The 26217-nt window shown below is 37.4% G+C and overlaps 1 protein-coding gene across 43 annotated transcripts in view; it reads left to right on the top strand.

Annotated features, from left to right (window-relative positions):
• The window catches only part of CLASP2 (cytoplasmic linker associated protein 2), a 155474-nt gene that overhangs the window by 65493 nt on the left and 63764 nt on the right, over positions 1 to 26217 (top strand). For all 43 annotated transcript variants that reach the window (XM_087768310.1, XM_087768331.1, XM_087768312.1 and 40 more), the window contains 5 exons: positions 13345 to 13424; positions 18807 to 18899; positions 19541 to 19686; positions 20935 to 21070; positions 24292 to 24362. In XM_087768310.1, coding sequence (XP_087624436.1) covers positions 13345 to 13424; positions 18807 to 18899; positions 19541 to 19686; positions 20935 to 21070; positions 24292 to 24362 — 526 coding nt within the window. The remainder of the gene's footprint in view (positions 1 to 13344; positions 13425 to 18806; positions 18900 to 19540; positions 19687 to 20934; positions 21071 to 24291; positions 24363 to 26217) is intronic.

Raw genomic sequence — 26217 nt, forward strand, 5'->3', positions numbered from 1 at the left:
GTGATGAATGAGAAGTGATGGGTCTTCAACGTAATGGGGCAGTGCTTTGTTTGGCATGTTTCTTATTGCATGGTCAATACGCTTTCCGGAGTTAGACCTTTGCCAGGAAATGCACAGCTGATCTACCTACTTCTGATACACTTGCTTTCAGCTCTTCATTCAAGTGGCAGAGCCTCTGGAAATACCCCTTTGCTCTAAGGCCTTCTTACTGAGAACGTGCACAGTGTGCGTTCTGCCCTTCCAGAAGTGGATACTCATGGGCTCTTTCTTGGCAGTATGGCAAGCAGCTTTTCGATTGTAACGGAAACTGTAATTTACAGTAGAAAATTGAGTATGTTAGCCAAATGAGCTATATTCTTGTCCCTGTGCTGTTCGAGATCTCTTGTAGGGCTTTGGCAGGTTCTCTTGCAAACGTGAGCTCCCTGGTGCAAGTCTTCTAGGGAATTGCTTGCTTGTATGCTATTCAGAAGCTTTATGTAGTATAGATGTTAGTAGAAAACCTCAGTCAATACCTCAACAAGAAGATTGGCTTCCTTGCTTTTCCCAAAATGTCAGTTTAAGTCAGTAGTCTTTAAAATGGATTAAATGTAGGAATAGTGATGCTTCAATAGAGCCATGTGGCACTTGGAAGAAAAGCTTGATGATGAAACCCAATCATGACAAAAGTTGGTATTAACTTTGTTGTATGTTTTATGAGAAGCTCTGTAGGGCTGGAACATCATACTTAATGTTATAATTTGAAACAAGGTGGACTTTCTACTTTTTGCATTTGTCTTCAGTGAGAAGATACTGCATCATGTATTTTTACCTATGGTTCACAGGCTTTTTTAGATCTATAGTGTATTGACCTACTAGCGTTACTACACATTGCTTACTGTTTAACACTAATAAGGATGTTACACTTCTTGAAACAACTTATATTGCTTTAGGATGAGTCATCCAGTGACAAAACAGCAAAGGGGATGTTATTAATTCAAACGTCCTAATTATTGTAACTGCTGTTTAAAAAGGTATTTTGAAGTAAGAATGTTGTTGATGCCAAGCGTGAAGAATATGAAGTGAAACCCCAGGGACATAAAGTTTTGGTGTGTGGTTTTGGTTTTTTTTTTTTGGTAAAAAAAAAAAAAAAAATGTGTGCATGCAAAAAGCATTTTTTTCCAACATAAAAACTGTGATGTTGCCTTCTTTTCTTAAACTGTTCAAAGGATCTGGTCCTCAATGAAGACTGCAGCTGTGCCAGTTTGAGGTTTGGTGCTGGCATTATTTGAAGTAACCTTCAGTTTTAGGATGATCTTAATTCTTCAAGTTAAAAAAAGGCCTCCTAAATTTTGATGATTGCTCAAAAAACATTAAAAATATCTCCTTTTAGGTAGAAATCAAATAACTGGAAAACTTGGGTGAACCAGGTGAACACTTGGCAAAAGAAGGCTGTGAGAACTATAGTAATACCGTACATGTTTTTTTTTAACTGCAGGAACACATTCTTAACTGTAGGAAGCTATTCCCAACTTCAGGAAATTTACATTTAGTTGGTGTATCTGTCTCTAGTGTGTTCTATCAGCATCATAATGCTTGTTTTCCCTTCTCAATAACAGCAATATAGCTCTTTGCTGAGAAGTATTAAAATGGTACTGGTTTGCTGCTTTTGCGTCTATTTCCTAGCAGAAGACATTTCGAAGTGTTTAGAGGCTGTAGTAGGAAACAGTTTAAATGAGAAGGCTCTGCGTAAAACAAATGTGGTACTGAAAAATGTATACTTGCCTTCTGAAATCTTAGCCAGGTGATGTTAACCTCATTAAAACCACATACTATAGTTAAGAAACGTCTTTGTGAAAAGGGCTTCAATAATTGTGGAACTGTAAATACAAATTGTTAGTGAATGGACTTGAAACAAGGTAAACTTGTGCTTGCTGTATCGATCATCTTCAGACTCATGAAGACAGTTCTGTGTTTACTTGCACAAAAAAAAGCTTCATAGTAATCAATGCCCAAGGTTTTTTTTAGTTTGTTCTTATTTTCTTTTAAACTTCTGCATTCTGCAGAAAATAAGTTCAGGAGTCTTTCCTCTATTATTTGTTTAGCCCTCATTAAGTGATTTCCAAAGTGCTGTATTTGTCATGTAAAATAAACCAGGACTTTTTTTATTTTTTTTAATTATTATTCTATATTGGCCCTTTGTATGACATAAAACCACTCTGAGATAATCTTGGTCAGCAAAGCGTCCCCAGTGTTCTGTGGCACTTGCTTCCCTTTGTGATTTCCAGGTTGTTGTGAAATTCAAGGACTTTTATGCAAGATCCCAGCTGAAATCAGCCTTTTTGTCTTTCTGAGCAGCCTTTGAGATCAGCCTTGGATATCAGAGTCTGAATCAGCGGATTTGTTACAGAATACCTGTTTGCTTCCTTGTCCCCACAGTGAATGTCAATAAACTTCCTTCCTGAGAGATCCTTGCCCATGGAATTGCTGGGCTGCAATCCTGCAGTTGTGAACTGCTGCTATTTTAACCTAACCCAGAACTCAGGAAGCTAGGAGATCTTCCAACTTTCCAGGTTCTCTGAGAGTTGTGAGATTTTGTTGTTGTTTTTTGCTCCCCTGAACAGCACTTCAGGAGAGGGTTTCCTTGCACATGATCAGTGGTCTGTTCTCCTTGGCCATTATAAATGCTTGTCCAGTCACTGGGGTTTCCATTCCCCTAACAGATACTTTCCTTTGCAGCTACCCTCAGCAGGAGGATTGGAAAATCAGCCTTAATGAGGAATCTGAATGAAAATAAACAAATGTGATAACTTGTAAATATATATATGTACACACACCTATACATATACCTTTGGAGAATATATATATATGTATTCATAATTACCGTTCGTTAGTCTCTCTGTTTTCTGTGCATCGCCCAAGGACAGTTGGCGGATAGTTCATACTACTTTATTTTGCACTAATTTCTAGAAGCTTCAATTAGATTGTGGGATTTATTATGTTGGTATAAGCATGATATTGTATCTGATAGTGTTCTCTCAAAAGGTTCATATCCTAGAAGGCAGCTTACAAATGGATAAAATAGGAAGAGAGTAACAGTGGAGCAGAAATTAAGAGGTCTGGAGATAAGAGCTCACCACACTGTGTACCGTTCTTTTGACATCTCTACTCCGTGTTGTAGTCCCAAATGTCCTACTAGCAATCATGGTAGTACCAGGCAGTGATGAGAATAAGGAAGACAGCCCACCCCTTGTTTAGTTAGCTAACAGTGAATACTGATTTTTTTTCAAGCAGTAAGAAGGGGAAGCAATTTGTTTATATTTTCATATGGGTGAATCCAGAAGGAAAAAGAGGAAGGAGGGAGGAGGAAGCTGGGCTGAAATCAGCTGACCCTGCCACTTTGAGTCCTTATGGACTGTGGCTGTGTTACAGAGTAAGCAAAGACAACCACTCCAAAACACTCCAAAACATTCCTGCATTGCTGCTTTGCACAGTAGCAGGTGTGATTCCTCTTTGTAGGGCTGGGGGGAGAAGTGTCTTAAAAAAACCCCAAACAACCTATTATTTCATTTCTTTGGATAATTGTATATGCTCTCAAATAGAGAAGCAGGGAATGTAGAAGCATAAGATGCAAATTATTTTTATAATCTTGAGTAGAGAATTTTCACCAAAGGTGCAAATATTACTTGCAACAAATAAATGAAATGCTCTTAAAAACAGAAGAGGAATAACAGTATATTAAGATCAAATCACGTTGGTCTTCTGTCTTGCACTAGTGAACTCTTAGAAGTAAAAGATAAAAATGCGTTGTCTAAAACATGCTAAAACTGTAATTGTGTAGCTTGCAATGACAGGCAATGTTAGTTCTAATTGTTCTTAATACAGTATCTGTTTAAATTGTTTCAGGAAAGAATGCACAGTTGAAGAGAACTGACAACAGTAATAAAAATACTATTTTTCTGAAACTATTACACCACAGCAACTCCAAAAAATCACAGTATCCCAAGTCAGTCTGTTTTACAACACAAATTATAGATGATAGAAGTGAACTGTTTGTGTTCCTGGTTGTTCTCAGTAGTTTCTGTAATGTAAAATAATTAGTGCAATTTTCCCTATTCAGGTGTAAAACTAGGAACAAATTAAAGTAAAATGCAAATACTAGGTAATTAGAAAGCGGTATTAAAAACTGAAAATAAGACTAATGCTGTCATGCTCATAAAATTAGCCTAACTTTAAAGCTCACCTGTCGAAAGTGGATGAATGAGCCAGGGTCTCAAATGTATGTTCCTTTAAGTCTTTGTGAAAAATGAGTGCCAATAGAGAAAAGAAATACATGAGGGTTTTGAAAGATTACTGTGTGTGAACATTGTGCATGAAAGATGAAAGTTGAAAGATGACTGTATAAGCTTCCAGTTGACTAGAAACAGACATTAATCAATGGTGAGATAAGCCTAAAAGAAATCAGGTATCTGTATCCGTGCTGCTCATGGAACTGCTTGTTTTTCTTCACACCCAGTGTATGGTCTTATCTAAGGTATGCTGTCCAAACCTCGTACTAAGCAGAACGCTTTAATTTCTTTCTTGGTTAGTTGTCATGTTTTCTGCGTGCTTCGCAAATGCTTCTGAATTTAATTGATCTCCATAGAATGCCTGTGAATATAAGAGGTAATATTATTAATCTTTTATACCTGTGAAACTGTGTTACATAGGAATTGAGGCTAAAGTTGTTGAAACTGTGCATTCTGTATTAAGAATCAACTTCAAATACTACTGACTAAGTTTCTCAGAGAATGTAATTTTCAATACACCATCCCAAGGGAATTTTCACACTCAAGAACAGCTCCAGATTTTAAGGTGTGCATGCTGGTGCACTGATCGTCAGTCTCTTCAGTCCACACAAGAATTACTTTGCGCTTCCTCTTAGTACTCGAGTCCTGTATTTGCTCCTGACAAATGTGGCACACCTCACGGATTGAGATGTGCTATCCTAAGAGTTAAAAACCTTCCACCACCTTCTTCCTTGTCAGCATAGCTCACTCCTAATTTCTTCTTGTCCCTCCTGCTCCTGTTCTTTCCTGGGGTGAGTAATTGTATGGAGAGATCTGCTTAGCATCTCAGTCCTCAGAGGCAGCACACTCGCTTGCTGGGTGGAAACTTCTGTTCATGTGCAACGTCTCTGGCACGTAGAAGGAATGTTACAATGAACCAGGCGCGATACAGGTGGGATCTCCGGGAAAGTTCTCTAACCATGTCCGCCAAGTTTCTAACATAGGCAGATAAAAGTAAGGAATAGAAGGTATTATGAAGGTATTTGAAGGTATTTTGCTATTTTGTTCAGTTTGTGCAGCTGTTTCAGCTTGAATGACTTTCTGGGTGCCTCAGGGACAATGGCTTTTGGCATTGCAGGAGCTCAGGTGGGCAAGTTGGTTCAGAACAGATGTCAGTCACTGTGACTGAACATGACAGAATTAATCTGTCAGTTTACTTAAAGTGGGTCTTCTAGCGAAGGCTTTCCTACTCTGCTAAGTCACTTTGTTATGAATTGTCTTCTAAGTTGGTTTAAAACAACATGAAGGCTTTGTCAGTTAAGGTTCTGCCAAAAAAAAAGAGGCTTATTTGGGTTTAGTGTTGTATCTGATGATTTAAAGATGTATTTTATTTCTGAAACTTATTTCAAAAAACTCTGGTGGTTTTTGGATCAACTGAAATAAGTTTACTGATCCTAATTGTCTACCCAGTGACTTTGTCAAAGGCAGTTCGGCCTAAGTCAAAGGCATTTTGGCTTAAGTTAATAAATCATGAACTGCAGTGGCTTAAGAGCCTGGTACATGTTCCTTCTGCTGTTCCTCTCCCGCCTCTTCTATCCCCTCTATGCAGGTAATAACTACCATCAGACAGATGTGTTGAGCAATGCAATAAGGTAATCTCCCAGTGGTTTCCTATGTTTTATTTGTGAGGCTTCTCTGGCAGGCAAGGCGTGTGCTTGCAAAAGCGCTAGGAATACAGACAAGTTTATAATAACAGAGAGGTTTTTGAGGATGCAATTGTTTTTTTTCTCAGAAAACAGACACGAGGCATTTCTGCTGATTAAAATTTTTGTCTGAACTAAGATCACTACAGCTTTTCATGGTCTGGTCTTCCCCTAAGTTTTATTAGCAGAGCTGTGGCAATTAGCAGCGTGATCTGTTTCTTAACTTGTATAACAAAGCCAGTAAGTGATGCTAACAGTTACACCAGGAGAATTATACATTGACTGATACAATTTATGCTGTGAGTAGGACTTGGTACAAGTTACTACAGTAACATAATTTTATTTAAATTAGTCTCATTATATCCATCCTAGAGGATCTACCAGTGTAACTATGTACAATTAAATCTGCCTTGTTTACAAAAAAATCCACCTTGTCTGATGTTGATCAAAGTGTTTTTTATTAGAGCAAGTGCTATTTCTGTGTTGTGCTGCAATGTTTTCCTAACTTAAGCAGGCAAGCTGAAGGCATCTATACGCAGTGACTTAGTCACCTGATGAAAGAACGCCTTCGTGATTTATCCAGATATTTGCGACTGAAGAATAGTTCTTTGCTTGCTTTATGGGAAGTTTTTTGATTGAAACCCAAAGATCAGTTTTTCAAACATAGAATTAAGAACATTTAGAACATTGACAGAACTGAGGTAAGACCACCAGTTTCCTGTATTCTGTTGATATGTCAAGGTGCGTGTATACAGTTTATCAAATCGCTTTAGATGACCCAATAATTTAAAACATGAAGTGCATTTTCAGAGATGCTCAATCTTCAGATACTTTTCCCAAACATTTGGTTCATATTTTCCAGAAGCAGAAGTGTGAAAAGTACATAAGAAAATATGTTATTCTGGACTGTTGTATTAACTGCAGCAGTAATCTTATGATATCTGGAAAGATAAAGACATTGCTTACTGAGCCACTGAAATTAGTCTATACACAGGGCTTTATCAGAATCATCATCTTAAAATTCACCTTTGCTATCTCAGAGGCGGTAATTCAGATCATGAAGTACTGGTAACACCCCCCCCTCCCCCCGATACCATTTAAAAAGTAAGTGGTCAGTTTTATCAAATAGTAATAAGGGCTAACCCAAGGATAAATAAGTAGATTTTGCAGAGACTATGTGATAGCTACAGAAGATTCAGGAAAAATCCTAGTTTCAGAGACTAGCAAACCACAGAACATATATTCAAAGAAAGAATTAAATACGACCTTTGCAACATCTGTCCACTAGGGCTGGGAACAGAATTTGGTTATTGAGCACTGTCTTTGTCCATGGCAAGTACCATGCTAAAGAACTCTGTTCACAAACAATTAGATTTTGTGTCTTTGTTGTTGATACGGATTCAAAAAAATGGTTGCTGTAATCTATTAATTTATTTGTAGCTTCTGTGTGTGCATTTGCCTTTTTTGTTTGTTGGCTTTTTTGGTATCAACACTTTCCTTGGATCCCCCTCCACCCTCCTTGTGTTTAGAAAGATAGGCTGTCCATTCCACTAGGTTGCTGTTGCGCTTGTCCTTGCTTGAGTTCGTTTTGTTTGAGTATTGCTCTACTCCCTTCAGCCTATGCTTAGGCTTTCAGCAGCTGCCTAGAGTAATTTCCTTCCTCATCTCCAGTAACTCATTTGTATCTCAGGTCATCCATTGAATTGTGCTAGCACAGTGTTTATATGGCCCCACAGTGAAGCAGGCCAGGGAACTTGCCTCATTGAAACCATTCTTCTTGGCCAGTTTATTTTGTTCTCAGCTTAGTCACTCCCCGTTGTGATTTACTATTCAGCTGTACTAGTGCTAGAATGAAGGAGGTCAGTAGGAGTGAGTGGGAGTTGCCGGTCAACCTATTATACAAAAAGCTGAGTCAGTACTTGAGCTTATCCTTTCCGCTTACCCTGTGCTGATCTGAAGCTGCCATCAGTTCCTAACTTACAGCTGATTGTTTATTATCGTACAAAACCAAAAGGGTAACAGTACTCTTTTTTTTTTTTTTTAAATAAAATCTGGAATGATCTGCATCTCTTACTTCTGCTTCAGTGTCTGGTAGTTAAGAAGTGAAGCTTTTGAATTAGTTGCAATGTGAGTATAGCTTTAGGGTTTGATTTTTTTTTTTTTTTGTTTCTTTCAGGAAAAAGAAATGTATTCCACATCATCTTGCTCTAGATGTGTTGCTCAGTAAGATGCTGTTACTGTGTGCAATTAGAGAATTCTGAGGGATAAGACATTTGTATAACGGTACCCTTTTCAAAGTTTACTAACACTTAATTTGTGATGTGCATTGTATCAGAAAATAGTTACGAATTTTGTTATAGGGAAGTGTGTTGAGAAAAGCTTTTAAGAACAAAAAGTAAAACAAAGTTTTAGAATTTGTGTTACTCCTAAGTTTCTGTACCGGTTTTGAAATTCCCTTTTTTCACAGGGAAATTTTTGTTCTGAAATTTTAGTCAGAAGACCCACAGAAGCAGAGGAAGCTGAATCAGACTAGTAAAGAATGGCTACCAAATACAAGCTGAACAATTTTTTATTTTTAGACCAGTGCTTGTATGCTTTATTAAACAGTTAAGCATGGTTTGATTAAACAGTTCCTTGTTTCAGGACAAAAATACCAGTCCAGTATCAGTCTAGTGCTATCTTTCTTCTCCCATATAGTGTTGTCCCATTGTTTTTTCATCCCATCATGCGCAGCTTTGTAGATACTAGTGGGAAGAGCATCAAGGTGGTAGAGTAAGTGAGCAGTTCAAAGTCGTTGTGATATGATGGAAAGATTTCAACTGTTTCAGTCAGAAGAGGGAAAGAACTCAATCGCAGGAATTAATTCCTGCGTGAGAAAATTGATTTTGCAAAAGACTGGGTAATTTCTTCACTTGCATACAGTATCCTTTCTGGTGTTCAGCTATTCATGATGCTGAACTCAAAGCCTTGTGACTGGGAAAAACTTTCTTAAAAAAAAAAAAAAAGACTCCTAGGGCCTGACAAAATGTTAGAAATCCTTAAATTTAATTAGGAAGATGTCATCTCTCATAGTAGTCTGCAGGAAGTAAGGGGTTTGTTTCCTTTGCTTCCATCCCCAGACTCATTGAACTTAAGTTTTTTTTAAAAAAAAAAAAAAAAAATCATACCCCCAAACCCACTGTAAAACTCAGAGGTGCTTCAGGTGCTGTAATTTACTTCCGTATCAAGTCTGTTTGTTTTGTTTGGTAGATTCTTGCCATCTTCCTGTAGTGTAACTTAGGCTTGCAAGTATCTCAGTGAGTCTGTCTAACCAGGGTGCCTCAAGGACAAGAATAAGTAAATGAATGAAAACTAACAAATAACGTAGATAAATGTTGTGTGTGGATTGTTCTCCTTCAGATGCATTTCTCTTCTGGGTCTCAGCTGAGGGAGGCCCAGTTGGATTCAGTAGGCTGAGTCCAAAGGTAGGGTAATGTAAATTGCACTCACTTAAGAAAAAGCCAGTTGATGAGGCTCTGGATTTTAGTTATCTTCTGAGCACTTAAAGATGTTAAATGCAGTGGGTTTACAGTCCCTTAGAATTGTTTATAGTGTCTTTGCCATTAGGAATGCAGTAGTTGAACTTGTCTGTACTTGGTCAAAGGATGTGTTCTATGGGTAAGGTTAAGAATGTGCATTATTCAGTGGAAGGCATTAACACTCAAGAGAGAGACTTCTAAGAAATTTATAATCACAGCTTGGTCTGAAAAGGTAAGCAACAACAACAACAAAACAGCTTATCAAAGTATGTGTGCTCTGTCAGATGTCAATTTTGAGTCTGTAGGCAGTACCGAAATGAGAATTTTGTAAAGCTCTGCTGTGGCTTCTGTGAAGGAGAGCCAAGCCTTACAAAAGCATGAGAAGTTCTTTGAAGGCATCTGCATGTGTGTGACTATTATGTATCTTGTTAGCATAGTAAAAGACTTTGTCCTGAATTGGGAAACAGTGGGTTGAGTTCTGTCATTTTTTGGTTAGTCTGTACAGAAACAGTGACTTGGTAAACAGAATTGGTAAACATACCTACGAAGAGATTGGGAAGGGAAGGGAAAGGTTGAACAGTATTTTTCTTCCTTGCACAGTATAGAGTTTTGACTTGTATACAATATAAAGAGAAGACAATTACTTCGTACTTTATTTTGGTATGCACATGTGATAATGCAGTTGAGGAGGAGAAAGATGAATGAAATAGAAATGAATATGCTTTTAGAGATAACTTTAAGAAAGTGTCACCTGCCAAAAAAAACACATAACCTTTTTTATTACCAGGCAAAGAGGCAATAAAACAATTTTCTGGGAGTATTAATTTCAAAGAAAAGTGGTCTGTAGAAGTGAACTAGTTGTTGAGACTAGGGAAGGTGGAAATGTGTGCCTGGACTATGTCAAATGGATTTTAAATGGTAGTCTGTCCTTCCTCTTTCTCTCTTTAAAGTAATAAAATGTTATTCCTTAGATAAAGCATTTTCTCTTATTCCTCAGGATGCATTATTGGATGATGTTAAGGTGCTAGAAAATCTGTCATGTAGTCTATGTTATTTTCTGATTTTAAAAGTGATACTTTAATGCAGACTAAAGATGACGTCTACCTATTTAGCAAAGGCAACTTCATCCGCTTTTAATCTTTATAGTGTACAGGAGTGCACTGCGAATACTTGAAATCCAGACATTGTCTATGGTTTTATGTTCAAAATACTTTTTTCCCTGCTTTAACAGTGGCATTTGGGTATTTATGTAACTGAATTATAATACAAGACTTGTATAAACTGTTAATTGTGGTAAGTGTTTTTGCCTCTAGTGTCACAGGATCACTGTAGTCTTAATATTTTATCAGGTTGCAAAGAAACATGTAGTCTGAGCTTCCTAGGGGTTTACTGGGTTGTGACTAACACAGTGGGTTAGCTTTGACTAAAACAATTTTGATAAGAGCAGAAACCTTTTATGAACTCCTTATATAATTTTAAACATTTTAAAAAATAATTTCTTTGACCATATGAAAACTATGTTTTAAGCTTTAAAATTAGGCTTTCTGGTAACCTTTTGGCTACTTAAGATTGCTTTTCCATTTACTTTTCCTGAGTACGTACTGCATAGTGATTGTGATTATTTTGGTACTCTGAGACTTTCTTACATGTCAGAGTATTTTGGGAGGGACAAATGAGGTTCTGAATCAAGCATCCAGGTGGCTGTTTGTACCACTTAGTTTGGCATGGTGCCCCTGTGCCAAATTCTTTCTTTTCAAGGTTTCTTTCAGCAAAATTCTGCTCTGACCAGAGCATCCTCCCTTTTAGGAGCTGTACAAGTTTGTGTGACAGAAGGATGTGTTCTGGGTGTAAACTGTCCTTCTCCCTTTTCTTAGCCAATCAAGCACTCATTTTCTTTGTGGAAGGACTTGTTCCCTCTACTGTCTGGAGGGAAAAGAAATGGGCGGTTATAATTTCTTCTTTCCCTTCTGGCTGCCATTGGCAATTACGACAGGTGGTGTTGGAGATACACATGTAGAAGTGCGTTATGTACAGCATCTCTTTACAACATCCTTGAGCTTAGGCTGTCAAAATTTGTTACGTGTTCCTCTATCATACTGCAGGCACCATGTCCAAATTTTGCTAGATATCGCTTCAGTGTTTTTACACTAAGCAGCCACAAAGGCATGTGAGAGATCTTGTTCTGCATAGAGGTGTTGAGATCTAATAAGTTTGCCATCAAATTTGTAGTGGTAGTGGACCCTCATGTTTCCAAACTGCACAAGTATACAAACACAGCAGACACAATTCCCTGCACTATAAATAGGAGATCAGGGACTGTAAACTCTGAAACATTTTTGAGGAGTGCAGCCACCAAGTGTTTCATTTGTCAAGAAGGCCTAGCTTTTTGTTTTAGTTGACCACTCAGCCTTAACTTTATTTGTTCTGTAGTTAGTAAAATACATGTCTTCTCTACCTGACACCCCCATTTCAGCTGTGCTCTGCAAGTTAGGGAGGACGTTCTGCCATCTATCCTGTTGGCCTTACTCTGAAAGAGTTGAGGCAAGACCCTTGTTCCTGAGTGCTCATTTGCTGTAAGAGATTCCCCCCCCCCCCCCCCCCCCAGGAAGGAAATGTTCTACTGGAGTGATTATTTTTATGCAGTTAACCTGTCTTGTCATATTATCTGCCTGATTCGATTATTGCAGATCCTTAAGGATTCTGCCAAGCTTCACATTGTACTTGGAGTTTTAGGCTTGTAGTGCAGCCTGGATCTGGTGACCTTGTCCTTTGATTTGATAGCAAACTTGAGTTTGTTCCTTTAAAAAAAGGGCTTTCTTGGTAACCCTAGTATTTGCAAGAAAGTGAAATCCACACACTGTTTTCAAACTACTTTCTTTTGTAGAGTTGCTTTAGTTTCTACCCAAGATTTTAATGAAATTTGGCAACCACATGGCAGTGTGAAACCAGCAGGTTACCTGTTAGTGTTTTTCCCTGTTCCTTTTGCTTGAGATTTGGGGCATCTTTGCCTGTTATGTGAGAATAGTTCCATCATGTACCTTGCACAGAAGTAACTGCCCTACTACTTGCATAGCTGTCGTGGAAGCTTTTGGAGGGAAAACATTTTTGGTATGATAGTTTTTTAGTAATGTGTCTGGAAGGTTCTTGGGAGCTTTCTCCAGGTGATACAATCCTGGAGCCCCACTGTGGAACACCCGTGGGGATGAACGCTCTGAGAAGGAGGCTGCCAATCAGTGGAGTCCAGAGTTTGCTCCAACACAACATTCCCTTCACCATGTCCTTGCTTGCTTTGTTGAAGTTCTTGGAGCTTTGAGACTGAGAAATGCACCTCACACTTCTTAGCACCCCATGAGAATACTGGGAAGCACAAGGTAGATGAATTGTGTAGGGCTACTATGTATTCCAGGGCTGATTGCTTGTGGCACATGTGTTAAGGTGAAAATTCATCCAGAGGAATTCCATTTAATGACAAATAACTCTTGCTTTGGTAAACAGTTTGAAATTCTATGCTTTATTTGGGAACATTTGTATTGTCAGGATGCAGGTGTCAGAATTCTATGCAAACAGCTGCTAGAGGATTGTTGTACTAAATGTGTTTCCAATTAAACACAAATAAAAATAATAAAATGAAACCATTAACTTTGTCAAATTGGAAACTGCTTAGAATTGTTCATTTCTGAAGAAAAAAAAGTTTAACTTTTTTGTTTACTATGGTGAAGTCAGAGTTCAAGGTCTTGCAATTTTACACATGATGAATGTTCGGGGCTTTTGTAAGGTCTGTTAAATGTTTGAAAATAGGTATCATGAAAGATGCTTATGTCAGTTTGAAAACTTTTACATACATTACATAATGATTAACAGTATTCTACATTTATGTAGGTTCCTCTAAAGAAGGAGGAGCTGGAGCTGTGGATGAGGATGATTTTATTAAGGCATTTACAGATGTTCCTACTGTACAGGTAAGATGCTGTGTGTACTCATGTTTGTTTTCAGAAATATGCTATTTGTAATATTATGTATTAGCCTACTTTAAAAACTTCATTAATTTTACAGTCTTCTAAGCAAGTGTTGTTACTTTTCCTTCTTTCTGAATTTACAGTCTCCATGGAAAGCTCTTTCCTTTTTCCAGTTAGTTACCAAAAAACCCCACCTTTTCTTTACTGTCCTACTAATTGTTATCACATTGTGTTTCAGCTAAGATCCATTATTGCTTTTCTTAATCTCTTCCAGGGAGTTACTGAAAATAATTGTATGTTTTAATAAGAAAAAGATTTCCATAACATTTGGAAAATTCAGGACTGCAATTTCATGGGATAATCAAGTACTAATAATGCAGGCAAATAATTTAAAGAAAACAAGAATTGTATTTTCAAATGTGTCTGAATTGTAATGATATGGTGTCTGGCATACATGTCATCATCTCTCGTAATACTTAAAAAAAAAAAAAAACTAATGCCTTATTTGAATACTAATGAACCTGCTGGATTCTGAGTTCTTAGTTGAAAGATCAGATTTTAATTTCTGTTCTTTTTGTGTGGGAATTGCACGTACTTGGTACTTTCACACAGTTGAGTCATTTAACATGCTTGTATCTTCCTAGATCTATTTTGAATAAGTTTTCCTTGAGGAGCTGAGGTGTGGAAGGCAACCAAAAACTCTGTCAGCCATAGTTCCCAAACACCAGAAGGTTTTTATGACTCCCTTTTCTTGATCTGTACTTTTGTTCTATTTTTATTTCCCAAGATGATAGTGTAGTTAGTTATTAGATCTCCGACTGTAGGCAGAAATACTGTCTGCTTTTATGAAGGAACACTTCATCTCCATGGTTCCTGTCATGTTGAGGAAATCTTTGTCTTACACTGTAAGAGCTTTATTTCTCTGCCTCTCCAAACTGTGTTAAGAATTCTTTAGAGGGCAAAAACATGGAGCAGTTACTATTATTTATCCCCATTATGTTGAACAGAGCCATATTCCACAGCACAGAAAATGTGCTGCCTGTAGTTCGATGCCTTAATATTTGCAGTCCCAAGCGGAGTTCTCTAATCACTCAAGTTGGTTAGTAATATTGCAAGAACAAAAGTGGGGTAATAGTATGTTGTTGATGTTGTTGTCTGACTGCTGGATGACCTAGGAAGGTAGGTCCTTCCTAAACTGCAACAGGTAGAGGAGAAAGACCCACTTGTCTTTACTAATCTTACCCGAGTTGAGGTCAGGATGCAGGGGAGAAATGTGTAACTGGCCTCAAAACAACCTATTTGTTTCATGGATGAGAATGTAAGAAAGACCTGCAGACCAGGCGAAAAAAAAAAGGGGGGGTTTTTGTTATCCTTAAGAAAAAATGTTCCTGCTCTTCAACTTCATGCTTCTGGTTGTGGACAATCTTGGATCTTTCAAAAAAAAAAAAAAAAAGGCTGAGACCATGTTAATTACTAAGGAAGAGAGAAGTTTCTGTACTAGACCCTGTGAAGAAAGAATGTTTGTGAAAGAATGTTTGTTACTTGCCACTTTATTCTAAAAGCAAAGTAAACTTGTTGAGACTGAATGGGGAGAGGGAGTTGTTTGTACATTATTGGGCCCATTCCTGTGTCTTTGTTTTTATTACATTTGTGGGTTTCAGTAGTGGCTTCAGTGAAAGTAAGAAAGGGAAATATATTATGGAAAAACAGATCCAATTTTGAATCAAGATTAAGTGCATCTGGATTAATCAAGTAAATGAAGGTTACTTACGGCATGTGTATGTTTAACTCATTCTTAACAGCCTCCAATGGGGGATCTGCCCTTCCAGTAACCTGTTCCAATGACTGCTCATCATAAATTTTTTAGGAATATCATATTGTTTACTTACATCTAGTTTGTAATCCCCATATTGGAAATACTTTCCATCTGTATAGTTATTACTCTTACTTGTGTTTGAGCTTTTAATTTTTCTGCCTTTGATGTTGCACTTACCTTTAACAATGTGTGTGTGTGTGTTGCCCTCTAATGGATAACAGCAGTTTATGAAGAAGATGGGTGATTTTGAGATATAGTCTGATGGATCTGTGTGCCAAAAAGAGAAGTACTGTGGTGAGAGGATTGTGCCTTCATATTTGAGATTACAACCATAATGTTTTTACAACTCTGTTTATTTGCTTTTGCTTAAATTGAAGAAAATTCTGTGTTCAGGTTATTAGGAGTAACTCCTATTAATAGCTAAGATTTGTTTCAAAACATTTAGTTGTTTTTATAAAAGTCTGATGTGGGAACTTACGAACAAAAAAATTATTATGTCATTGGCTGAACACAGAATTTAATTGTGGCCTTCTAAAAGCATAATTAATCAAGGGCAGGGAGAAAAGAAATTATTAAAATATTACCTTTTGTTCCTCTGAAACTAATATGGGTATGGACAACCTTGACAATTTGGAATTTTTCAGTGGAATTACAGTTTCAATTTCATGACAAGATAAAATTATACCATTTACTGAATTCCTCATTACAATGTCAATCTGAATAGCAGAAATTGCATAGATCCAATTCAGTTTGTGCCAGGTAATTAAAGGAAAAATTAAATTCTTTGCTTAGGCATGCAAGTAGGATGGACATAAACCCATTGTACGTGTTGCTTCTGTGCTTGTCTGTTGCTTAGCATGTTTTAATCCTGTAGCAGTAACTACAGGACATGCTCTATGGTAACACAGAGCTGACAACAAGCAATGTCCTATTTTTGAGGATCTACTCGGACAACTTACAAAAGGTATTTGTGCCTTGACCAGAACCTCAGACGAAGTTTCAAGTGTGCGCTAAACAGATGTCAGTTACCTGCTGCCAAAAGGCATCATCCTGCTTCCCTTGCTGTTGCACTTCACTTTTTTGTGATAAGTTGGTATAGGCTGCAGAGTTGGCAGAGAAATTTTTACGTTTCCTCTTGTAGGGTTAACTTTTTGTATGTTAAAACCCTGAATTGGGAAGGAGGTAGGGCAAGGTGGGTGATGGTAAAGGGTGAGCCTGAGGAGGTTGAATCATGTCACGAATTCTGATGGCATTAGGGTCACCGTAACGTGAAATTGCATCTTTAGTTAACCAGTGACTGCTCCTTTCCACTTTTAAAAGGAAAATAAGAATTTTCTTTGATAATGAAAATTTAATTTGATAAAAATGCTTACCAAGTCACACATAATATTTATTCTTAATAGTATGGTACCTGTAGAATTAGTGTTAGAGTAAATTAGTGTTGTGTAACAAGTATTATACGCTACCAGTATACACAAGTATATTAAATAGTGATACAAAACTCATGTTTGATTTTGTGGGCAGTGGAGTAGAAAGTCTGTTACGCTTGGACCCACTGTTTTCATTAAATCATTTACTCTTTTTAAATAAGTTATGCATCAGATGTTTATTGACTTCTAATGAAGAAGAGAACAGTAATCATGAGGAATAGCTTTTTGGGTTTTATGGATGCAGTCATGTCCCCTGTATAGAACTGCAAAGCTGTTTCCACAGTGTACCCTGGAAAAGCTTACACGGTTGTGTGGAAATAAAAATTTCAATTTTGTTGGTAAAACGTATTCAGAAATTGTTTTCCACATGATAGTGAAGCTGGCCTGGGTGTACTAATTCGTCTGTTTCTGAAGTGATTCCTACCCTGTTTATCTTACAAACTAGATATGCAGGTGTTTTAGAGCATGGATGTCTTCCACCTCCTCAATATTCCAGCATGAAATATAGAGGCCTCCATAACCGTGTACTGTTAAAGCATTGGAACAAAAGTAGATGTCAGTAGAGTCAAGGTCCCATGTCTACCGTTAGTTGAATTCATTTGATAGGCTCAGGAAATTGGAAAACTAGACTGTATTTGGAATAACTCTTGTAGTAATTTGAAGTTGCCCAGGAAAATAAGATATTTTGTGGAAAATACGCATTTGGCTTAACTGTAGAACAGAAGAAAGATGTTCCTAAATCTTTTTACAATAAAATAAAAGATGCATATATACATGCAGAACAGTGTGTTGAAGAGACCAGTGTCAAAGCTCTTCAGCAATTCATGCAAAGCAAGATATCCTAACCATTGATCCTTGTTTCCTCTACATGCTCTGTGCTCTTGCATATAAAAAAATTATGTCTCGGACTTAAATTTAACGAGGGAACATCAGGCACTACTATTTAGGTGCTACGTAAGTTATTGTGCTGGCCTCCAGCTTTCACTCTAGAAGGGTATGAGTTCCCTTGAACTCCTTATTCGTATCTGCCAGCCCTGTGTGGATGTCTTGCATACATCTCAGATGGCACCAGATGCCTCTGTATGGCCATTCAGTTTAGGCCAATGTGTTTATGTAAACAGCTTTTGATCCAGAAAATTGGAAATCTTTAGCTGAAAATATGTTTTTGAAAAAATTCTGGCCAGATCAAATTTCTGGTGAGTAATTTGCTTCATATCCTCTTCAACTTGTTCTCAGTCAGGGGGGAGCGGAATTTAAATTTTGTATATTCAGTGGAAGCAGAAAAGAGCGTGCTGTGGCTTATATCTAGGAGAATAGAAGGGAAGTCACTTTTTTTCTGATGCTAATAATATGTTTTCATGACTACTTTTTAAAAATTTTCTTCTTTAGAAATCCACTATTGTATGTGTACAGTTATCAATAAATACATTAATTCATGTATTACCAAATAGTGACTGATTAGATTGGTCAGGCTTCAGTTTTGCTGGAGTTGCTGTGTAGAGAATAGAGAACTCTGACAGGAGGCTGCTCCTTATGTTTGTTTACTGGCTGCATAAGTTAATAAATTGGCTTGGAGTAATAATACATATAGAAGCTATTGAAAGTTTTAATTTATTTTTTGAGACACATTCTTAATTTTAGTGTTGACTAGCAGCTCGGTTAGGCCCTCATAGAGCCACGCACTTTTGTAATGAGGAAGAGAGTTCCTGCCCCAAAAGAGTTGCATCGGGTTAAAATCTGTTGGTTGAGTATCATTGTAATAGTGGGTATGAAAATGAAATTGAATTGCAATAGTATTGCAACACATTATCTAAAACTTCTGCTTGTATTGAATTATATATTTTTTTTAAATGGAGTTAATGAAATTCTAGATATGATTAGATCATCACAAAGATGAAAGGTGAAATCTTGGGGAAAATGTTGATTCTCCAGCTTTTCTTTTAATGAATATTCACTAGTCAGTGATATCCTCCAAGATTTGTCTTAAAATGCCCATTTATACCTCTTATACAGTTCTCTGGAACTTTTGGGGCAAGATATTCAGAATTATAATTGTATTTTCTGTATTCTCAAGATATTTTCCTTCATCAGGTTATCTGGAATATTAACAATATAATTTCTGGTTTTTTAATACTTCAGATCTATTCTAGTCGAGAACTTGAAGAAACGTTGAACAAAATCAGGGAAATTCTCTCAGATGACAAACATGATTGGGATCAACGAACTAATGCGGTAAACTTTTTATCTGGTTTTCAGGTTTGGGTAGGTGTATTTCATAAAGTACAGGCAGCTAGATATTTTAAAATGTTTTCTCTTAAAGCAATTACACTCCAGATAATCAAAGAAAATTTTAATTTTAATTTTTAAACATTAAATTTCCATAACCAAGTAAGTTTGAGCAAGTATTTTTAAAAGGCTGAAATATATTTTTGCTGACATGTAAGTGGAAGCTTTTCTAAAAGCCATCACATATGTTTCAGTTGGCATTTATGCAAAATTGCATATTCTGCAGGTAAATGCTAGCATTAGTACCTCTTATGTGTGGCTATGATAACTTCTACTTGTAGGATTAAAATGTTTGTGTGGGTGTAGCATTTATATATTTTATCAGGTTTACGGTATCTTAGTGTTTGGAAACAGGTATGTGAACAGAATTATGTATTTGTATATTTGTAGACTGGGATCTGGGACTTTTTAGCTCTAGAATTTAAGTAATAGACTTTTTTTACAGTTCTTAAACTACTGCCATGTATTTCAAAATGATGCTTTGCTTTAAAGACATGCCTATGTACATTTTTGCAATGAAGTTGTTACTTTTCTTTTCTGAAATGCATATTGTTAGTGTCCTAAACTAAATGCCTTAAATTTTTTAGCTGAAGAAAGTTCGGTCATTGCTTGTTGCTGGAGCTGCACAGTACGATGGATTTTTCCAGCATTTACGGTTGTTGGATGGTGCTTTCAAGCTGTCAGCCAAGGATCTCAGATCCCAGGTGGTTAGAGAAGCATGCATTACTGTAGCGTAAGTATAGTTCACATGCATTTGTGTACATTGCTAGAGTTTAGTATGAATTTGACTTCAAGGTGCTTTATCAGTGTTGCAGGAAAGATTATCTTGTTGGACTGCTGTGCACTGACTGATAAAGAGTCAAGTCAGCATCTGAAGCCGTAGAGAAAAAGAAATGTTTAAAGGAATTTGTTCTTTTAGGTGATGTATGTAGTTGATAATCTTGTGAAAGATTGTATGTGAAGCGCAAGTTACCATCATTACACTAAGTACTTAGTGCAAGTTAATGCAAACTGCTGTAAGTACTACTGTAATATTGGGGGCTAGTCTTAAGAGTGCTTATGCTTGGGTGATTGGCACAGGACTTTACTGTGACTACTTGTAATAACAAAGTGAGCTGCCCTATAGTGTTTTGAGCCCTACCGCTTGACTGTTGAATTGTCTGAGATGCAGTTTAAAAAGATAAAACCAAAGTGAGAGCTTCAGTAAAACATTGTACATTTTGGTGAGGTCATATCTTTCATGTCCATGATAATTTTAGAAGCTGTGGCTAAACAGAAATAAGATCTCCATTGTCATCATCCTGGGGACTCTCATTAAATTCAAGGAGGGGAAAAAAAAGCCTTATTTTTATACCAGAGCAGTCTTTCCCACTTCATATTTTCCATGGCTTTTTTTTTTCCTCTGGGAAGGCATTAATGTAATCACTGATTTTCAGTGGCCATGTGGAACAGATATTCACCAGAGTTCATCCTTGCTGTTCTGGTCTCCTGATGGAACAGCCCATGGGGACCTGTTAGAGCATACAACTGTCCTTGCCAGGGAAATACAGGCTTTGAGAAAATAATGCTAACCTTTCCTAACGTGAAGTCAGGAGTAGCGTAAAAGTACTGTATGTATGTCCTCATCCTGCATTCAAAAGGAAAAGAATCTTGAACAATAAATCGAAAGTCTTATGGAAATTTTATACTCTCAAAGTGTGTTAAAAAGCAGAAATACTATGATATTCTATGTGGACATGGGAATTTTAGCCTTTCAAGTTGTGGTATTTGGTTTTCATTATGAAATAAAGTTCTTAGTGTTCAACCTCTTAATGTGTCTGCTAAGTAACAAAAATGTTCTGCAAATCCTGCATTTCTGATGAGGCAAGGACTTGGAAATCATTAAATTAAGAAATTCTGTTGTTTGGAAAGATAAATCTTTAAAATGTACAATGAATAAATTAATTTTTGTTAATAAGCTTTATTTCTTTTTCCTAAATAGCCATCTTTCAACTGTTTTGGGAAACAAGTTTGATCATGGCGCTGAAGCTATTGTGCCTACTCTTTTTAATCTGGTTCCCAACAGCGCCAAAGTGATGGCAACTTCAGGGTGCGCAGCCATTAGATTCATTATTCGGGTAGGTGTTCCTCTCTCACTTTGCTTGCTAGGAATATTCAGGTAGTGGCTCTTAGCAGAGATAGTAACAATTCTGAAATATAGGATTATAATTCACACTTTCATGGAGAGGTAATTTTTCTCACAGATGGACAAGTATTTATCATTGAAACCAATTGGCAGCAATACTATCGTAAGGATGGAGGAATAGGTATGAAAAGCAAGTCTGTTTTCATGATTTTTTTTTTTAATGTGTTAATTGTAAAAAGGCAAGTGTATTTCAAAGGTTAACTGCATTTAAGTGCCTTTTTGGAGAAGACAAAGTTAAGCTAGTAGTTAATAAGCTAGTAAGAATTTATTAAAAAAAAAAAATCTTTTTCCAAAAAAATAATTAAAACAAAAAAAAATTTGGAACTGTAGAGTTAATGATAAAATGTTGAAGAGGCCGGACGTACATGGATCTGTTCAGAAAGCACAAGTTCATGGAAGAAAAGCCCAATAGAGATTTTAATCCTTGGGTTTAAGAACTTTCTAAGCTGAATCCTTAAGGCTATAGCATATAGAAGAGGGGAATGCTGTATACTAGCTGTTTTTTTATTGTTTTTTCTTTAGGTATCTGCTACTGACTGGTGTCTGAGGCAAGATATTTAGCTAGATTTTTAGGACTTGTACTGATATTTTTGTGTTTCAAATAGAAGTGAGAGGTTGCCTGTAGTTTCTTCATTAAGCGCTGTGGTGTTCTTAAGGCTAGGCACTTACTGCTATTCACTATGATTTCATCCGTAGTTTTAATTCTGTAAGTCTTTCAAAACCTAAGTGGTTTAATCTCACCTTTTATTGCCATCCTCAGTATGTTTTGGAATCTGTACTTATTCTGTCTAACCATGCCTCTGAGAATGTGCTCTGAGACTTCTGCGTTACCTTTGTGTCAGCACTTGGGCTAAGAACCACTGGCATTTTTTTCCCAGACTCTTACCAATGTACTGTGAGATGGCTAATGGCACAGAGTTGAGAGTGGAGGAAGGAATACACCTTACACAGGATGATTAAAGTTGTAAGAGAAGAATACCATTTGCAGTAGTATTAGACGAGCTCAGGCATGTAAGAAACTAGCCCTGTCTTGTGGTTTACAGGAGCCAAATCAAGCACCAGAAAAGCAGCATGAAATAAAAATTCACCAAATATATTAAATTGGCTTTATTGGTTCAGTTCAGTGGGAGACAGGCCTACGCATCAGCTATAGCTGCCCTGATTTTTTTAAAACTTCTGTTATTCTTAGCTGTAATTTAACATACTAGATTGGAGGCATAGAATTGAGAAAATCCTATCCATAGTGTTCAAATACCCAACCAATAAATGGCTTATGCAAGGTGTCCTGACAGAAAATTCAGGTGTCGGTGGAAAAAGAAAGAAATAAATATCAGAGTCAAATGAAATACAGTCCCATTCTCCTTTGGACTTTGATCCTTTGGAGTAAATGAGAGTTGGTCAGGGAGTGCGTGAACAGTTGAATATTTAGAGCCCAAGCCATTACAGTTTTTGGAGTCTGTTTTGCTCAAAAAGTCCTACCAGAATCCACTGACAGGCAGTTCAGATCCTGGTGCTTCAGTATCTAATTGCTGTGGGAGAGCAGGTACATAAAAACAGGGAGGCTGTATTATACCAGTGATCTTGAAGAGCTCCATGTCATCTTTGCCCCTTTCTTGGATTTCATATGTCTTCTCCAGATAGTTCTTATACTGTAGTCTGATTTCTTTCTTGACTGTCAGTAAATCAGGAAACCAATTTAAAAAAAAAAAAAAAGTGGGGGGAGGGTGTGTCATTATGAGGTGGCATGATGGCAGAAAAATCTTTTCCAGAGGGACGTGGGATTCAGGTTGGGCGATTGAGGTGCAAGGTGGGTTAGGATGAAGCATGTATCATTACAGCTTCAAAGGGGTAACAGATCAAATGTGCAATCTTAAAGCTGAATGAAAGCAAGCCTGAGGCTTTGATTCTTTTGCAAAACACTTTCTAGAAATTACAATGTCAATAGCTCCAAAGACTTGAAACATACAGGTTTCTCCATCTGTAAAAATGTTTTATTCTTTCCCCTGATAGTGCTTATTGTTCCCTTTTTGGCAGTCATGTGCCACTTTTCAATTTGAAAACTATGCAAAACACAAACAAAACCCCTAAAACCCTATTAGAAGTATATCAGTACAATCAAATGCAACTGTAAGGCTCTTCCAGATTTTTGGATTAGTTCCTTCCTAATTCTGAAGTTGGCAGTACTATGAGAGCTGATAATTATCTCTGCTTTTTTCATGATTTGTGTTTCTATCTCGCAACAATGACCTAAGGAGAAAGTATGATATGTGAGATACTAGGAATTGTTCAGTCTTGTACTTTTTAAGCAGTTTTTTTAGGCTACAGTTTCACACTGTATTGGGGACTGTTTTGAAAGCTACATGTTTAATCAAGAAAGGAATAAAGAAATGAACTGAAAATGGATTTGTTGAACCACGTTACTCTTACTTGGAATTAAAATGTTAATACTGTGTGTCTACAATTAGTTAAGATAAGCTGAAGTAAGGCTGCTTTAATTCTGAATTAAAGCATTGCATTTGGATTTAATGTAGTTTATCTTATCCACTTTAAATGGTAGTTCAAGGGCTTTCTTTTCCCATGAGGATGTTAGGTGTTTCCATATAGTTTATATACATAAGCTTGCTTATATTGCATGTCATGCTTTTATTATTTTATTGACATATTTTGCATTAAAAGGAATTTGGTCTTTGTAGCACTAATCGTGTTGATTGATCCCTAAAAGAATGCCCACAGTTTCAGACTGATTGATTTGCTTTTTGCTCCATAACTCTGATTTTGATTTTTAAGACTGCTATGTCTATTGCTTTTTTTTTCTGTGGCAAAACTAAAATGACATCAACTTACAACTCCTTTGAGGAGACACTTACATTTGTGCCTTCATGTATGACTTCCGACAGCTAAATATTGCATATCATGATGTGATTGTTGATGACGTTGGAAGTGCTTTTTGCTTGACATTTTGGAAAAAAATAGGTTTAATCGATTGACGTGCTAGCAGCAGTCTCTCATTTAATAGTATTCTACATTTAGTTTCAGTAAGCATTTTAAATGACTGTAATTTTTATTACGTGGCTAATTCTGTTTCACTTAATTAGTACAGTACAAATTCAGGAATGCCTTTGTCATTAACTGTTTTGTCTTTTTTTTCTTCAGCATACCCATGTGCCACGACTCATACCTTTAATAACAAGCAACTGTACCTCAAAATCAGTTGCAGTTAGAAGGTGAGTACATTATAAATAGCAAATTATTAAAGCCGTTGCTTTTTTAAATATGATTATCATATGTTGAAAATAAACAGATTTGAAGATTTATGGCTGTTAAATCTGAATACACAAAACTGTTACCCAGTAAACTACAAAAATGAATTTCAGCAAAGTTACATCAGGTGATGTTGAGGAATGGTATTTTCTGCCATACTGGGGGACGTACACTGTATCCTTCTGCAGAATTTATTCTAATTTAAAATGTTCCTAACACTTGTTCAAAAAGTACCTTCTGATTTAAAACCAGAAGGGGAAAAAAAAAGAATCTGTGCTGCTCAGTCTAATGAGAATAAACAACGCTGGTATTGAGAGGCATTGGGAGAGCATTAAAGAGATACGTGTGTCTTTGCGAAGAACCAGCCTGAGCCCATTAGTTACTGTTAGGGCCAGACTTGACAGGCCTAGTGTGGTTAGCTCTTGTTGAAGCACTACAGCATACTGCATGCATTGTGTGCCAGCACCTTGCTGTCCTGATGTCAGGAGGATTTTGTAACTTTGTGCAATGTGGTTTGAATGCGTGGAGCTAGGCTGTCTGATACTGTGCCCAAAATAATAAACCTACCATGCTGGGGACTGCGGGATTGAGACAGTGGCTGCTACCTTAGACAGGACATGGTTGATCAATGTGTGGTCGTGTTTAATGACTGAGGTGCATCTTCAGCATGTTGCTTTTTCCAAGAACGTGATACTTGAACACTTGGATTGGCTCTTGACAAAATTAATTGGTTTCTGACAGAGCGTCATTTTCTGCACAGAATCTTACGAAAGCAGTTAATGCTGCTTCTGGACCCACGCTAGCCCTGAAAGCGATATAGCTATGTGTGTGCACAAAATAGCTTGAGCATCTAAACTGTTTGCTCTGAATCTAAGCTGTCTTTGCATCCAAAGCAAGTGTTATCTCAACCCAGATTATACTGAGCTGTCATAACTTCTGGTTTGACTGCAAAACAATTCACAGGGCTTCAGTGCCTCCACTTGCCACTGCTTTGCTGAGGAACATTAGACTGTAGGTGCCTTTGGTGCTGCAGTTCACAATCCAGTGAGCATCAGTGAAGGTGGCCAAAATTGCATTGTTTTCATACTGACGTCCTTTGGAAAGACAAAGGAAACCTTTGGGACCTTGACAGGCTGGATAGGCGGGCCCATGTGAACCTCACGAAGTTCATGTGAACTCAACTTGTTCAACAAGGCCAAGTGCAAGGTCCTGCACGTGGGTCGGGGCAATCCCAAGGACAACTACAGGCTGGATGGAGGATGGATAGAGAGGAGGAGGAGGACTTGGGGGTGTTGGTTGGTGAGAAACTCAACATGACCCAGCAATGTACGCTTGCAGCCCAGAAAGCCAACTGTATCCTGGGCTGCATCAAAAGAAGTGTGACCAGCAGGTCCACTATCTTTTTGAAGACTCGTTATCTACACCTTCCTAATCCATGTCACTTTGATTTGTTCACCAGGATCTAGCTTCAGACATATTTTAAAGTATGCCTTTTGCTAATGGCTGTCTGCTGAATTGTCAAGAATTCTGAATTAATAATGAATAAGGTTACATAACTTAGTTTGTACAGTGCCAGCAGATCTTTGAGTGTGTTGTGGTTTAACCCCAGCTGGCAACTAAGCACCACACAGCTGCTCGCTCACCCCCCACCCCCCGCCCCGCCCCGTGGGATAGGGGAGAGAATCAGAAGAGTAAAAGTGAGAGAACTCATGGGCTGAGATGAAGACAGTTTAACAGGTAAAGCAAAAACCGCGCACACAGACAAACCAAAACAAGGAATTCATTCGCTGCTTCCCATGGGCAGGCAGGTGTTCAGCC

Source organism: Nipponia nippon, unplaced genomic scaffold (assembly GCF_047370975.1).
Source record: "Nipponia nippon isolate SJK-2023a ecotype South Korea unplaced genomic scaffold, ASM4737097v1 scaffold_1, whole genome shotgun sequence".
Taxonomy (NCBI): domain Eukaryota; kingdom Metazoa; phylum Chordata; class Aves; order Pelecaniformes; family Threskiornithidae; genus Nipponia; species Nipponia nippon.